The sequence below is a fragment of the Quercus suber genome, unplaced genomic scaffold, assembly GCF_002906115.3.
Source record: "Quercus suber isolate HL8 unplaced genomic scaffold, Cork oak 2.0 scaffold_108, whole genome shotgun sequence".
Classification (NCBI taxonomy): Eukaryota; Viridiplantae; Streptophyta; class Magnoliopsida; order Fagales; family Fagaceae; genus Quercus; species Quercus suber.
The window spans coordinates 949088-966512 of record NW_027069573.1 but is presented as its reverse complement, the minus strand read 5'-3'; the positions used below and the strand labels follow the sequence as shown (position 1 = coordinate 966512).

General features: G+C 34.1%; 2 protein-coding genes across 2 annotated transcripts; both read right to left on the bottom strand.

The window, feature by feature from the left end:
- Positions 1 to 655: 655 nt before the first annotated feature.
- On the bottom strand, positions 656 to 3096 carry LOC112003607 (pentatricopeptide repeat-containing protein At4g18520, chloroplastic). The gene has a single exon (XM_024035816.2). The coding sequence runs from the start codon at positions 2955 to 2957 to the stop codon at positions 1050 to 1052; it is 1908 nt and encodes a 635-aa protein (XP_023891584.1). The 5' UTR covers positions 2958 to 3096; the 3' UTR covers positions 656 to 1049.
- Positions 3097 to 8840: 5744 nt separating this feature from the next.
- Positions 8841 to 10271, bottom strand: LOC112003608 (uncharacterized). The gene is made up of 2 exons (XM_024035817.2): positions 10100 to 10271; positions 8841 to 9775 (listed from the first exon to the last, which is right to left on the bottom strand). The coding sequence occupies exons 1-2, from the start codon at positions 10269 to 10271 to the stop codon at positions 8841 to 8843; spliced, it is 1107 nt and encodes a 368-aa protein (XP_023891585.2).
- Between the last annotated feature and the right edge of the window lie 7154 nt (positions 10272 to 17425).

Sequence of the window (17425 nt, the reverse complement as noted above, 5' to 3'; positions counted from 1 at the left end):
ATAGTCGAAAATAGATGCATATGAAAATAATTGTTATTGTCTATCACACAGAAGTCTGAATTTGGCACTTCAATAAGTTGTGAAATAATTGTAAAATACTGCTAGATTCACTATCGGTATGGAGGCAAAATGTTTTTTTTTTTTTTTGTTGGGGGGGGGGGGAGGGGGGGTGGGGGGTGTTGGAGAGGAGTGAATGAAACAGCAAAGTATGGGAGCAAAGTTATGTCGCCAAAGATGGGCTGCAACTAATTCAGTATAAGGGGATCTAGAATCAAGTTTTAGAATTGGATTCAAGTGTAATGGTTTACCATAAGGACGGTTCTGGCAACAACAGTAAACTATGCAGTGTTGTTGATGATTGCAAGGCTTTAACACGGTTGAAAATGAGCATTATTTTAGGAAAGTTAAGGGCCTGTTTAGATTGAGGAGTGAGGGAGGGAAAGTGGAGGAGAATAGAGTAGAGTTGGCTGAAAATAAACTAATGTGGCAAAGCACGATAAAGAACTCTTGTAACCTTTTGTGATCTTTTGTAATGCTCCTATGGTTATGTTAAATCTATTTAATTTAATGCATACACCGTTGGTAGTGTTTATTTTCGTACATGTTCATCACAGTATCTAAACTCGAAACCAAGAATTTTCAGCGAAGGCATGTAAAGTTTGGAAGACCTTCCTAGATACTGCACCCCTTTAAAATTTACCCATCAAGATAAGTGTACATTTACAAGACTAGTATACAGTACATGTCTACAACACATTGTTCCAGAGAAACGCCACAGCGGAGTTCACCTGGATTAATGAAGATAACTGGAACAGAAATACCGAACCATTTTTCTTTCTTCCTCTCCTACTCCATACCTACAACAGACCTGGGCAGAGTTCAAACTGGAAGTTGGGGGAAAACACTCCTCTTTCCAAGACATTTTGCCATATAATGATCCAATGTTTATGTTTCCCCTCTCATCGGCTAATATCTGCTCTATGTTACCGGATATATACATGAAATGAACAAGACACAGATCAAACTTCGAAATCTCTGTAGGCAAAAGATTAACTAGACAACAAGCTATACTTAGAAGAAGGCTTCATATAAAACTCAACATCTCCACATGCAGTGAGAACTGTAGAAGAGATGTAATCATCCACCTCAATACCTTCTGCTTTCATCCGATACATGAGCTTCAAAGCCTCTTGGCAGAGCCCATTCTTTGCATAACCCACAATCATAGCCTTCCACGAAACCAAATTCCTTTCTGGCATGCTGTCAAAAACTTGGAACGCCTCTGATACATACCCATATTTCGAATACATATATATTAATGCACTACCCACAAATACATTAGACATGGCAGGGGTCTTGTTTGCATAGGAATGAATCAACTTCCCCTGAAGGATAGAATCCATATTGGCACACGCTTTCAAAGCTGATGAAAAAGTAAACGAGTTAGGATCTACACCTTCCTCCATCATTTCTTTCAAGAACTCAAGAGCTTCAGACTCCTGCCCAAGACGTGCACAACCGGAAATAATTGCAGTCCATGATACAACATCTCTAAGAGGCATCTGCTGGAGGACCTTGAAGGCATGAAGGTACTCTCCACATTTACAGTAGAACCATATTAGAGTGCTTCCCATGTATATACTGGGTTCCATAGAATTCTTGATTATTTGTGCATGAAGCTCCCTACCCAATAGTGAAGCCTCAATTAAGCCACAAGCCCTGAGGATGCTTACAATTGTCAAGTTGTTAGCATGTATACGTCGTCTCTTCATTACTTGAAACAGTCTAATGGCCTCCTCACCAAGCCCTTTCCGAGCATATCCAGCTATAAGTGATGTCCACGTAACCGTGTTTCTCTTCCTCATTCGATTAAAGACTTTTCTAGAATCTGTCATCTCCCCACATTTTGCATACATATCTACAAGGGAGGTCCCTACAAAAATATCATTCTTATATACTTTCTTCACTATGGCACCATGTAACTGTCTCCCAAATTTTAACACCTTCTCCTCTCCACAAGCCTTGAGAACACCACATACTGTAAACTCATTAGGCGAAAACCCTTTACTTAACATTCGTGAGAACAGTGAAAATGCCTCCTGTCCACACCCTTGTTGTGAACAGGCAGTGACCATCGTTGTCCAACAAACCACATCCCACTCTGGCATCCGATCAAATACACAAAATGCACTTCGTAACTCCCCACATTGCGCATAGAAGTAAACAACAGCGCTATCTACAATCAAGTTCCTCCAACCACCTTTCACAATACAAGCATGAATCTGACTCCCAAGTTCAAAATCCGATCTCCTACGACACAAATTCAAAACACACACAAACATGTTACCATTCGCTCGAACCCTATTTTTAATAGAGTCCCGAAATAAACTTAAAGCCTCATCATCCAAACCAAATTCCAAGTACCCATCAATAATAGCAGTCCAAGTAACCACATTCTTCTTCGGCATTTTATCGAACACTTTACGAGCCTCAGCTAATTTCCCAAAACCCAAGTATGTACTAATCAAATTATTGCCAACATACGTAGCCGAATCCCGCAAACATTTCAAAACAATCGCGTGAATTCTTCTGACCTCTTTCAAACTACGACTCGACCGAAGCCAGACCGCGAGCAAGTCAGGACTTGGCCACTGATTATTATCGAAAAATCCGACATCTGGGTTTTGTTGGGAGCTGGAGATATCAATTGGGTCCTCGCTACAAAAGCAGCAATGGAAATTGGAGGTGGTCCTGTAATAATGGTCATGATTATTATTGTTGTTGTTGTTGTTGTTGTTGTTATTAATATTCCTTGACTTTGAGTTCTTGGTTTGTGTGGAGGATTTGGATTTGGATTTGGGTTTGGGTTTGGGTTTGGGTTTGGATTGCTGAGTAGAGAGAAGTGGAGGTGGTTGTGAAAGGAAGAATCGTGGTAAGAGCAAAGTTGCTGAGAGCATTTGTCTAATTTTGGTTTCGATTTGCCGCGAAGAAATGAAATATAAAATTCAGTTTGAGTTCGGCAGCTGGGCACAGTAGTAAATGTATAGTACCAAATAGCCGTTGTTGTTGGTCTTAATGGCTCGAGAAGTGCTCGCGAGAGAGCTAGCCATTTCCGGGAAGTATTTTATTTACTATTTTAGGGCAAAATCTTGGACACCGTACCCTTTAAACACTATCTTTTTTTTTTTAATTTGATATGAATTTTTTTCTATGTTCTTAAGAGCATTTACATTAAGCCTCTCAAATGCTAAAAATTCTATTTTTTACCATTTTTGAGATAAAAAATCTCTGCATCAAAACTCCTATATCTTAAATTTTTAAGATTGAAGCTACAGTGCAATCTCATATTTGAGACCGTACTGTAGCTACAATTGTAAAAAAAAAAAGAAAAATTTATTCACCTCAGCTCTCTCTCTTCTATCTCTCTTTCCTCTCTCACGTCTTTCTTCTTTGAGTTCTCTCCTTTCTCTGTGGTTCGCCGATGATTGTGCTCCGCCGATGGTCGTGGGTCTTGGTCTAATGTGCTCCGGCGATTTTGTGGGTCTGGGTTTGTGGGTCTGTGTTTGTAGATCATCGGTGTGACCGGGGTTGAGATCGGGGTGGTGGGTTTTGGTTGGCGTTGGGAATGAGGTGGGTGATCATTCCGGTGATCGCTGCCTCCTTGTTGGGTGATCACTCCGGGTTTGTAGGTCTTCACTCTAGTGATCGCTACCTCCTTGTTGGATCCAATGGCGCTGGTTTGTTCTATTGTTTCTTCTTTCATACTCTATTTTTTCGTTAATACTACTCTTTGTTTGGTTACCCAGAAAATGGAAGGAAAGAAAAATCAAAATTGGAAATTGAGATATTAATGTATTGATTTTCGGGTTCAATTATAATGGGGTTCGTTCAATTTTTGTTCTTTTTCACATTCAAAGTTTCCTTGAATCTCTATTTACTTGCCGAGAAAATGGAGGAAAGGAAAATATAAAATTGTAATGTTTTTGTTCTATCTATAGTGTTTTTCACCTTCAGAATTGTTTTGTGGTTGCCACGATGGTGTTGTGACTTGTGATGGTGGTGGTGGCTGTGGTGGGTTGTGGTTGCTACAATGTGGTTATGGCAAGTGGAGCGGTGGTAGGGGTGGTGGAGGAGGGGGTTGGCTGGTTGCTATAGATTTTTGTGTATTGTTTTATTATTATTTTAATGAGTAGTTTATATTATTTAAATGAAATGATAAAAAATATAGAAGTTTTGATGTTTGATGTATGTTAAAGTGGGATGGTCTAATAAATAAAGTTTGTTTTTGAAGTGTTAAATGCTAAAAATTTTAGCATTCTTGATGAGAATGCTCTAATAAGTATGTTAAATTTCGTTCAAATCGGATATTTACTATTCGATTAATTAACTTATTTTTATGCATAATTTTAGATCACAAAAACTTGAAATATAAACATTTGATTGATGATATAGCTATTGATTTTTTTTTTATTCTTGACATTTTACAAGCATGATATAATAAAATCATGTATTCCAATTGTTAAATTTTCAAAATTCATATCTAATAAAAAGATATAAGAAGTGTTTAGAAATAAAATTTTCCCCTAAACTTTAAGTATATAGAGTTATTTTAGTTCCTAATGTTTAAAGTGGTAGTTTTTAGTCCAAAAAACTTAAATGATCAATTTGAATCCTTAAACAACTTAACTGGTCAATTTTAGTCCTTAACAACTAAGAATAGTTGCTATTAGTCTATATGGAGTTATGACGTGTCAGTTCTTAGTTTAACCATATCATCTAAAGAGCTACAATTGATCATGGACTAAAGTTACTAAACCTTAGGAACCAACATCATATGTATTATATTTAAGCCTATAGGGACAAGGGGCCCAAAAATATATGTTGGGCCTTGGGCTTGGCCGAGGGGCTTAGTGGTCCGAGGACAGATCAATAGTAAGGAAGATGTAAGACTTTGAACTTCACGAGCAAGTTATAACTGTGAAGGAAAATGGATAGTATAAAATAGGAAGGAGGCAATGAGAGAAGAGGGTCGAGAAATTAAGAGAAAAACAATGTAGCAATTGAGAACTGAACTTGTAATCAAACTTGAGAATCAATATATAAGAACTAATCTCCTCGGATTGTGCCAATGATGATTTTTTTTTAAATTAAACCAGTTTATTTTCATCTTCTTGTCATCTGGATCTACTTTACTTGTTGTCTGACTCATTAAAGCCTAGTTTTCTAACTCATTTTCTACAAATTCATTTTATTGGACTCTTTGGCCCTAAGTTCATACTTCCTTTGGGCTTGGGAGTCAAATTGTGTCCTTACAAAGCCCTTTTTTATTTAGAGAATTTTTTGGGTTTAATGTACCACATTATTTAAAATTTAAATGACATGGTACTTAGTACATCTTAAATTTGTAATATTTAATATTTTTAATATAAAAATGGAACCATTTCAAATAAAGAGAATCCTAATATCCAAGGTAGATAATTCTACTCTCTCTTTTTTCTCAAGTTTTTGTTAATAAGTGTCCCAAAAGCACAAGTTAAGATGCATTCAATACTTCGTCAAATAAAATAAAACTATGCAAACTTATCAACAAGAGCACAATGAATCTATGCCTCAAACTCAATGAATTATTAGGGAACATTATAGCTCATAATTAAATATTTATTATTATATTTTTATAGAAATATTTATTATTCTATAACACATACCTATAAAAAATAGTGGTTACATATAAGAGTAATAATGCGGGTATTATAGGCAAGGAGAAACGTGCCAACAAAAAATTAAAGGCCAGTTATTATGGGAAAATAGTTGAGCTCATACTCATTAAGCTTAAGCTTTTTGGTTAAGTGGTGTCTCTATAATTTATCTTAACTAATTGCAAACGCACGCGATGCGTGAAAATATACAACTATTTTGTAACGTGGTATAATGTATGATTTATTCTATAAAACGTATTGGAGATATTACTTCTAAAATTATTTTTCATCTCTCCATCTCTATAAATATATCATTTTATTATTTTGAGTTAAAAAAAAAAAAAAAAAAAAAAAAAAAAACTTAGGTGCATTTGATTGATATTATTCCATTATTTAAAAAAAGAAAAAAGAAAAAAAAAGAGAGAAATAGTATTCATTTTTCAAGTGATCTATATTATTCAAACTTTTGTATAGTGTGTTATGGGTTTTTTTTTTTTTTTTTTTTTTTACAATTAAAATTTTTAAGTTCCAAAATTAATTATTTGAATTTTTCTTTCTCTTAAGAAAATTATCATGATAACCAAACCTCATCACAAATTTACAATTGATATTACTTAAATAATTTATAGAGACAATCAAATACATAATCATCTCACTTCTAAAATATCTAAAAATTAACTCAAACCAAAACTATAAGAGGGATAGAGAGTACACGTGATAAATAACTAAAAAAACACAGCACCAAAGTGTATCATCCAAAAGTAGAAACACAAAAAAAAAAAAAAAAAAAAAAAAAAATCTTCAATCTAAAATAGAGTTGCAAGAAAGAATATTTAATGAGAGAGAGAGAGACAGAGAGAGAGAGGAAGGGCAATCAACTTTTTGGAAGAGAATGTGAGACAAATAGCAAAATTATATAAAAGAAGATGAGTATAAGAATATTCAAAAGAAAATGTATAGTTGTAAACACCAAATTATCCAAGTAATGCTATATAATAGAATAACATTAAATCATTCTGTAATTTCATAGGATAACATATAACAAACAAAGAAAATAAAATTAAAAAGATAAAAAAATTTAAATATAACCAAATCATATCAACCTGAAGTAGAGTTAAACGTAAAAAATCATCAATCTAAAGAATTAAACATCCACCAAAAGAAAGAATATATATATATATATAGAGAGAGAGAGAGAGAGAGAGAGAGAGAGAGAGAGAGAGAGAGAGAGAGCATTAACCTTTTTGTGTGAGCAAAATATGGATTGAATAAAATAGAAAATAACAATTTTTTATAGTAAAAAAATTGGGAAGAAGAAGAGTCAAAATAAAAGGAAGATGAAGGGGTGGAGAAGTTGTAAGGTTAAAGTATAGAGTAGTGGTGTGATAAAAAGGTAAAAGCAAGTAAATGTTGGAGAAGGTATAATTGTCAAGTGGCAAATTATAAGGAGAAAAATAATTGAAAAAGAGAGAGAAATATTGAAAATAGGTTGATGATATGACTCAACAGGAGCGAAGCAACATTAAACTCTACACTTCAGCTTTTAGATATGAATAATGCTAGAGATACAAATTATTTTACAAAAAAATTTACAAACTACTGATGTGGTGAGTAATTATTGGTAAATGAAAAAAGTGATTAGCTGTATCAGCATTTTGTAAAAACATTGTAAAATAGTTTGTAGCTGTAGTATTACTCTTTATATATATATATATATATAAATATAGATATATAGATTACTCAAGGAGTCTCCCTAATTGACTATTTGAAACAATTAACTCTATGCATATTTTAGTTTATAATAAATCAAACATTTGATTAGGACACAATAAGAAAGAATGATGTGATACGGACTTACGGAGCAGAAGCATTGCATGCGTGAAAGTGAAAGATATCAATATGGAGAATGACTTCGGGCTATTACTAGTCAAAAATAGAAGCAGCACCCATGGCGAAAGAACTAGAAAGGAGCGGTGCTGCAAGTGTGGGTATTTCTCATAGATTGTTACATAACAGGGCATTGATGGAAAAATGGCTAGCAAAATGCATAAACGAGTTCAGGGAAAATATTGGCTACATAAAAGAGTAATAATGTGGGTATTATAGGCAAGTAGAAACATGCCAACGAAAAATTAAAGGCCAGTTATTATGAGAAAATAGTTGAGCTCATATCTATTGGACTTAAGTCTTTTGGTTATGTGATGTATCTATATGTTATATTAATTACTTAAGGAGTCTTTCTAAGTTGTTTATCTCCCTTAGCAAGTGGTATCAAAGCCAATGATTTGAGGGCAAGTGTTTGTTAATGGGTCCTATTAGGTTGAACAAGGAAGACCCCATGTTCTTTCACCTATGGTTGAGTAAGGTTTTTACTAGGGGCGTAGCTATGAATAATTACTTGGGGGGGCTGGGTTGTAATAGAGATATACTAAATATAATTCTTAAGTCTATTAGATACAAAATTATCAATTTTCATATATCATCATATACTTGAACATTAATAAACATGAAAAACTGTCTAGTTCAATATAGACATACAAAAAAGAACATTCACATCAAATCATGTCTGACGATGATTTTTCATGGAATAAAATTCATCCATTATCATCTTTACAGTGAAATTCCCTACAATTTCCTTCTCTATATAAACTATCATATTATCTACCAAAAGCTCATCCTCCATTTTATTGCGAAGTCTTATTTTTAACAACTTCATAGTTGAGAAAGCTCGTTTTGTAGTTGCTGTAGAAACTGGAAGGGTCAACACAAGACGAATAAGTCTATTAATCAAAAAATAGATTTTAGACTTTCCTAAAATTTTTAATCCCCTACATAGCTCGGAAATTGTACTCATATTCTGAAAATCTGGATGTTTTATCACATCAAGCTCATAATGTCGCAATTGAGACTCCAAAAGTTCTTGTTCATGTTCAGTGAAATCTTGAGGATAATATTTCTTAAACAAATTGCATATATCAACAATTTTGAATAATCTAAAAGATCATTGGGATTTAAAGCTGAACTAAGAATGACAAGTTCCATTGTTAGCTCACAAAATCTACTTTTCAATTCTTGCAATTGAAAGTCTATTGCAACTGTAAATATGCAAATTCTAAAATGATGTTCCATTGTTAAATCTTCATCTTAACGATGATATCTACCTCGCCCTTTAGTGTAACGAGCATTTATATCAGGAATATCAATTTCATTAGAAGCAATCATATTCTCAACTTGTTCTGCTTGAACATGTTGCAATTCATCATTACGCTTACTAGAACCAACAACAATATTGATAATATTAACCAAATGATCCAAGAACTGATGAACATCTTTTACTTTTTTAGATGCTGTAACTAGTGCTAATTGCAACCTATGAGCCATACACTGTACATAATAAGCATATGGGTAATCTTTAAGAAAAAGAGCTTGTAATCCATTCCATTCACCACGCATGTTACTAACCCCATCATATTCTTGACCTTGAATATTTTCAATGTGGAGGTTGTAATGAGAAAGGACAGCACATATCTCATTATTTAAAGTCAATGCAGTAGTGTCTCTAACATGCACAATATGAAAAAAACACTTTTTAATGAAACCTTCTTTATCAACAAACCTCAAAATGATGGCCATTTGCTCTCTCTTCGACTCATCCCGAACTTCATCAACAAGAATGCAAAATTTTGCATCCCCAATTTCTTCATGAATAGCATTTCGCACATTATTAGCAAGAATATGCAAAATCTCCTTTTGAATTGTGGATGATGTATATTTGACATTTCCTGGAGTATTTTCCAAGACAACATTAGCTACTTTGTCATTAAAAGTTGATGTGAATTTTAACAATTCAATAAAATTACCTCTATTTTTTGAATCAAGACTTTCATCATGACCTCTAAAAGCACAAGCTTGGAATGCTTGCCATCGAGCACACTCTATTGAGGTTTTGAGCCACAACCGATTATTTTCTAATTCTTTTGACGTTTGTTTCTCAATTAACTTATCAATATATCGTGAATAATTCTTTAAATTCTCATAACATTTCACAGCAATTTTATGTGGGGAGTTTGGATCCTTCCCTACATGACAAATTAAAGGACAATTCATTCCATCTTTCATCTTTTTCCAATTATTAAAACCTGTTGAAATGAATGCATCTGATCCGGGACGACCTATTGGTTTCTTACTAAAAAGGTAGCAAGGTAGACAATATATCGCATCCATTAAAGGTGAGTATTCCAACCAATCCTTATGTGATTCAAACCATGAAGGTTGAAATCGATGACGATAAGTATCATCATTGTATGGATAGTCTATATTTTTAGGTTGATATGGACCTTATTTGAGATAAGCTCGTCGGATTTCATCTTGTTTGTTGATAGGGAATTCACATATTTGTTTGCCTGATCCTGGATCACGATCTATCTCTTCAGATTGAATTCTTGAGCATTTGGAGGGGTGTTCATCAGGCATTGAAGCATCAGCATTTGTTTCTACAACCATAGGTGTCCTAATTTTTGAATTGTTAACATCTTTTTTCTTAAAGAATGCATCAATTGTTTTTCGTTTGCCCATAATTCTTTTAGCTTTAAGAATATGACTCAAAAATTAACCTGAAAAGAACTTTAAAAAATAAAATTTTAATTAGAAATTTTTACTTAGTTATATGGATGTTATTTATACTCAAGAAAAAACAAAATTTCCACTATAATTTAAACAGTCAACCCATCAATCATCATCATTCCTATTATTAAAATTTTTCTGTATTTTAATTTTTTTTTAATACAACTTTAATTAATAATAACCTCTCAAACAAAAACAAAAATTAAACAAACAAGTATTTATACACAACATAAACCAAATAATTTAACAACTCCCACAACCACATGATATCTAACTAATCAAAAATATGTAATAAATCAAAATAATTTTACCTTAGAAACTTTGTCTTCATAGAATCACAAAGTGCAAAAATGGCTGGGTCATGTGGCAATGCTTATTGCCTACAACTGTAGATATTCTTCCCTTCAAGACTCATCAGTCATCACAAACAATCTCCTTATCTCCATCCCCATGCCTTCAATCATATATTTATCTAAAAATCTTTGAAAATATAAAAAGCATGTAAATATTTAGGTGTAGATAGTTGAGAAAAAAAAAAAAGACACTGAAAATAGATGAAGGTCTAGTGTTTAAATAAGAAAAGAAAACTCACCAGGCAGTCACCAAGTTCCAAATCCTGAAATTTGACAATGAAATATGCTGAGTGATCTGTTTTAGAAAGCAAGAAGAAAGAAAAAATTGGTCAGGATTTTTTTTTCCTCTGAACTAGAGGACTGATGCTGCTGAGTTTTAGGGGCTGGTAAGCAGTACCAGTCGGAAGTGTATCATAGAAGACAAAGAAAAGAAAAGAATAAGAAGTAAAGTGGGAAGTGTATCACAGAAGACAAGGAAAAGAAAATAATAAAGGATTTCGTGGGGACCATGGGGTGGGTCTTTGAGATGGAGAAAGTGAAGTTTTGTTGTTATGTGTTTAGATTTTAGTATTTAAATGTTAGTGGGCCAACTTTGTGTTTTATTTGGAGTATGAGAGGCCTAAAACTAAAGCTGGGAGTGGGAGAAATAGTGGGGATATGGGAGGGGGTCGGATGTCCAACATTGGAGGGGCCCAATCAATTTTCATACCTACTTTTTTTTTTTTTAAAACCAAATAATTTAACAACTCCCACAACCACATGATATCTAACTAATCAAAAATATGTAATAAATCAAAATAATTTTACCTTAGAAACTTTGTCTTCATAGAATCACAAAGTGCAAAAATGGCTGGGTCATGTGGCAATGCTTATTGCCTACAACTGTAGATATTCTTCCCTTCAAGACTCATCAGTCATCACAAACAATCTCCTTATCTCCATCCCCATGCCTTCAATCATATATTTATCTAAAAATCTTTGAAAATATAAAAAGCATGTAAATATTTAGGTGTAGATAGTTGAGAAAAAAAAAAGACACTGAAAATAGATGAAGGTCTAGTGTTTAAATAAGAAAAGAAAACTCACCGGGCAGTCACCAAGTTCCGAATCCTGAAATTTGACAATGAAATATGCTGAGTGATCTGTTTTAGAAAGCAAGAAGAAAGAAAAAATTGGTCAGGATTTTTTTTTCCTCTGGACTGGAGGACTGATGCTGCTGAGTTTTGGGGGCTGGTAAGCAGTACCAGTCGGAAGTGTATCATAGAAGACAAAGAAAAGAAAAGAATAAGAAGTAAAGTGGGAAGTGTATCACAGAAGACAAAGAAAAGAAAATAATAAAGGATTTCGTGGGGACCATGGGGTGGGTCTTTGAGATGGAGAAAGTGAAGTTTTGTTGTTATGTGTTTAGATTTTAGTATTTAAATGTTAGTGGGCCAACTTTGTGTTTTATTTGGAGTATGAGAGGCCTAAAACTAAAGCTGGGAGTGGGAGAAATAGTGGGGATATGGGAGGGGGTCGGATGTCCAACATTGGAGGGGCCCAATCAATTTTCATACCTACTTTTTTTTTTTTTTGGTACCACGGCCCCCCCAAGGGACAACGTGGCTCAGCCCCTGGGTTTTACTAGTGGTGAGTCAAGGTGATTGTGTGTTGGTGAATGTCATAGTTGTGCAAAGAAGACTCTCATTTCCACCTCAAGCATAGTTGAGTAAAGGGCACACTATTAGTGCTAATGATGCAGGACATTTGGGTTGTCAAGAAAAAAGTTTTTGTTTAAGGAGGAGACTAACCGAAGTGCTACAAGTGACTTGGTAGGAGGCTTCCACGTGAAGGGGGAGATTTGTTAGAATATTCTCATGTGAGTAGTGTTAGAAAAGAAAATAATAAAGGATTTCGTGGGGACCATGGGGTGGGTCTTTGAGATGGAGAAAGTGAAGTTTTGTTGTTATGTGTTTAGATTTTAGTATTTAAATGTTAGTGGGCCAACTTTGTGTTTTATTTGGAGTATGAGAGGCCTAAAACTAAAGCTGGGAGTGGGAGAAATAGTGGGGATATGGGAGGGGGTCGGATGTCCAACATTGGAGGGGCCCAATCAATTTTCATACCTACTTTTTTTTTTTTTGGTACCACGGCCCCCCCAAGGGACAACGTGGCTCAGCCCCTGGGTTTTACTAGTGGTGAGTCAAGGTGATTGTGTGTTGGTGAATGTCATAGTTGTGCAAAGAAGACTCTCATTTCCACCTCAAGCATAGTTGAGTAAAGGGCACACTATTAGTGCTAATGATGCAGGACATTTGGGTTGTCAAGAAAAAAGTTTTTGTTTAAGGAGGAGACTAACCGAAGTGCTACAAGTGACTTGGTAGGAGGCTTCCACGTGAAGGGGGAGATTTGTTAGAATATTCTCATGTGAGTAGTGTTAGTATGGTTCATTATATAGTGAAGTCCCGCATTAAATACTAATGAGAAGAAATAATGGTAAATATAACATACTTGAGTTCATACCCATTGGGTTTAAACCTTTTGGGTTAAGTAGTGTTCTTATTTGTTAGATTAACACTTAAGGAGTCTCCCCAAGGTGTTTCTCTCTCCACAATAAACATAGCACAATTAAAAATACTTAACCCAAAAATGACATTCAATGATATTGATAGATTTGGTGAGGTGGGTGCCTAATACCTTTTCACTTGATTACTTAGCCCTTGAACCTAGTTTTAGGATGTGAATTAGGTTTTTCATGCAATTTTTTTATTAATGATTGGAATGTAATTAGGAAATAAAGTATTGTACTTTTCTTATTATAGCTAGTAGTCAAGACCAAAGCCCCGTAATTATTCAAGCAATTCATATTGTTTTCATTTATTAATAATGAGAAAGTTATGCCACTAAGCTACTAGGCTCTTGTGAACTTCCTTCTTAAAAATAAGGCTTCTAAGAACTAGCCTCATCTAATGTTTTAATGTAGAAGAAATAATTGTATAAAGATATGTTTATTTATATATTAAGATGACTTAATATTAATCTTGTTATGTTGTGATCATTATTGGTATACAAATATAATTGCAATTGATTATTTACAAAATTAGTTTGATGGTTAGGAAACTCAAAATTAATTATAACATATATATATATATATAAATGCTTTATGCAATTTTATTATGAAAATGATGAAAACTATGTAAATTTGTCCGTGTCTACAATACTTGGTGCCGCCATTAAGCAAGAATGAGTGATGAATTCAAGAGAAAAAAATGGCATTCTCTACCAGACGTTTTTTTGTTATTGGGATTTTCTTCGATTGTAATACATCGAAATCCAATTCTAGCACACAGTAACAATGGGGTAGCCTGGCCCTCCCCTCTTGCAGGCTACTTGAGATGGACAGTGAAGAATGGAGAGGCAGTGAATATGTGGATGGATTTTTGGCTACCTAATGGGAGGTTGAGGGAGCTTATAGAAGTACCCCTTACCCGTGGGGAAGATGAGTTATCTGTCAACAATGCTTTGATGAAAACAATGTTTGGAACCTAGCTAGTATCTCTTTTGAGATTCCAAAAAGTATACTAAACTCTATTAAGGCCACTCCATTTTCCTATGATCCTCATTCAGTTGATACCCTAATGTGGGCATTTTCTAATAATGGTTATTTCTCCCTCAAATCAACTTACCTCCTTGCTAGGGGATTAAATCCTTTGAACCTGGGCACTATGTCATTCAAGTGGGTTTGGAAAATTGAAACTCCCCCTAAGGTTCAATTTCTCTTATGGCTTTGTCTCCATGATAGCTTACCACGGTTGAAGTGCTGGGTTCAAGGGGTTTAATTCTTGATCCTATGTGCAAGATGTGCAATAGAGATTATGAAACTATTGAACACCTTCTCAAAGGTTGTGAAGTTGCCCACAATTTCTAGCAGCAACTACAAACACCTCACTACATTAGAAATTCCTTTACACTCCCTCTTAAAGAATGGATTGAAGCCAACTATAAAGATTAAATGAATGCCACTATCAAAGGCATACCGTGGAAGATCCTATTTCCTATGGCATTATTGGCAATTGTGGTTGCACAGAAACAACTTTGTGTTTAGGACATGAACGGTGGACCACCAATTACGGAGAAAATGTTCGCAGTACAACATAGAACTCTACTCCATTGGACTTGAAGCAAAGATCAAGCAATCTAAAACAATTGTTCCAGTAGGATGGGAGAAACCACCAAGGGGCTGGATGAAGCTGAACTCAGATGGCTTGGTGCTAAGGAACCCAAGAAGGGCAGGTGGGGGTGGCTTAATACGGGATCATGATGGGAGTTGGGTAAAAGGCTATGCCAAAGGGCTCGGGCACACAAACAGTATCATGGCTGAGTTGTGGGCCCTAAGGGATGGATTGGTCTTAGCCAAGGAGATGGGATTGAACAATTTAGTTATTGAACTTGATGCATTAAGTGTTGTAATCCTTATGAATAATGGCTCTGAAAATTTGTTGATCGAACTACTCTTAACTGATTGATGGAACCTCTTGGAGGAGATCCCAAACAAGCGCGTGATCCACACTTATAGTGAAGCCAACCAATATGCTGATGCATTGGCTAAGCTAGGGGCGTAATCCTTAGCTAATTTTGTTGTATTTTGTAACCCACCGCCTGTAGTGGAGCCTATTCTAGCTTGGGATAAAGCTAATATGTGTTGTACTAGACTTGTGAATTCTTAGTTTAATGTCATCTCATGGTTTACCAAAAAAAAAAAAAAAAACCAATGGGGTAGCCATGTATGTCTACCTTCACTTATCTAGCTTGCATTTTAGAAGAATCTCTAGCTAATATCCACAGAATTCTCATAAATTTGATGACTAAACGGATGAATGCAAATGTGAGTGTTTTTGTATTTTTTTCATCAATATCAATTCTAATATATTAGTACTATTGCAATGACAATTAAAATCAATTGCAATTATATTATCACTTTTGCAATCTATTCCTTTATAAGGCTTTTCCTAGTCAATAGGTTAGACATACAAAATTCTAATATCGTTTTCCTTGCTTGTAATAAGTATTACTCTTCGAAATTCAACAATTTGGTGGCTCTGATATGCATATATATTATGGCTACATTATCATCAGTTTTATACAATACATACATATTACTATTCACAACATTGTTAAATGCATTATGGTATTATGTTGATCTACTCATTTGAGCCCTAGCACAGAGACGGTGTCGTGGATATTCAATGTGGAAATTCATCCATAATTTTTAATGTATGATTACTAAATGTATAAACTAATTGTTTTATAGTACCCCTACTATTTTAAAAAAAAAAAAAATTAATGATATTGAGAAATAAGGAAAAAAAAATTAACCTCAAATAATGTTTGAATGCATAATTGATAAATGTATAAACATATGTTTATTAATTTGTAAAGAAGAACTAGGATAACCAGCCTCAAGCAGTATTTTAATTTGTGATACTCAAATGCATAAACATATGTTTATTCATAATTTAAGAGAACAAATATAAATCTTGTCATGTTGTGAAATCCATTTTGTAGCTACTACTGAGTTTAGTGTTAATGATGAATAAGATTAGCTTAGTATTCACGTTTCTCAAAGAGTTAAATACATGTGGTTAGCATGAACTAAAAAACTGCAGCCCAGTATTTAGTGAGATTACTTATTTTGGCAGTGATTAGCAAAGACATTCGAGAAGGTCAGCCTCTTGGAATTCTTCTAAGTTGCAAAGAAATACTAGCAATTGATGTCCTGAATGCAGGTTGAGAAACAAAGGTGTCTATTTTACACACATCTTTTATTTGAATTTCAATATGTAACTAGGTGTGTGTAATAGTAATTATATAGCACGTATAATAAATTTAGTTTGTGAATTAATAATATTATGAAAGTCTTTTTGGACAAATGTTGAGTAAGAAGGACTATTCAATTTTATTGCTATCATTGATTATTGAAACCAACGTTGCGGCACCAATGTTGACCTTCTATTACCCAAACCAAAGACACCTTCAGACTCAAAGTAAACACGTATTTCCACTTATGTGGTGCGTGACTTTGGGTCCATGGATGAAGAACTTACTTTAGTTGAAAAGTTGAATTACAACTAGAGAGTTGCATATGAGACAATCATAGGAGTTATTGATTATAAGGAAAACATGATATTCTTTGTCGATGCGCTGGGGGGAACTGGAAAAGTATTTTTGTTTCACACAATATTGACAACCTTAAGAAAAGCAAGTTATATTGCAATTGCTACAACTAAATCTGGCATTGCAACAACATTAATCCTTGCGTGGATGAATATCACATTCCATTTTTAAGATAATTTATCTTCCTAATTATATTTTTAGTCATGGCCAATTATACGGGGCTTTGTCAAGGGGAGTCTCCCAATCTACCATAAAAATATTGGTGCAAGAAGAATGCCTCAAAAGGAAGTTGTTCACACAAGAAATATTGTGTATAAAGATGTTTTGTTCCCTTCATCATAGGTACTAATTAACAATTTGTAAGAACTATCTTAGATATTTATTTATTTTAATACTTTATAAATTTTAATGGTTATGGTGTCTTCCTTTTAATATTTCATTTCTTGATATTATTTATGTGTGAAATTAATTAGTAACAAGAAGGATGCACAACTCAAATGTGAGAATTGAATCCACTACGTTGAATAAGGATGATCAATCAATATCGAACATGAAGACCATTGATAACAATATATATTTCTTTTTAATGTTATCTTTAAA

Bases quoted from the DNA above. Each gene is read 5' to 3' on its own strand.
- LOC112003607 (XM_024035816.2), bottom strand. From the start codon at position 2,957: ATGCTCTCAGCAACTTTGCTCTTACCACGATTCTTCCTTTCACAACCA.
- LOC112003608 (XM_024035817.2), bottom strand. From the start codon at position 10,271: ATGGGCAAACGAAAAACAATTGATGCATTCTTTAAGAAAAAAGATGTT. The intron at 9,776-10,099 runs GCAAACAAATAT...TTTGTCATGTAG, and splicing joins AGATCGTGATCCAGGATCAG to GGAAGGATCCAAACTCCCCA.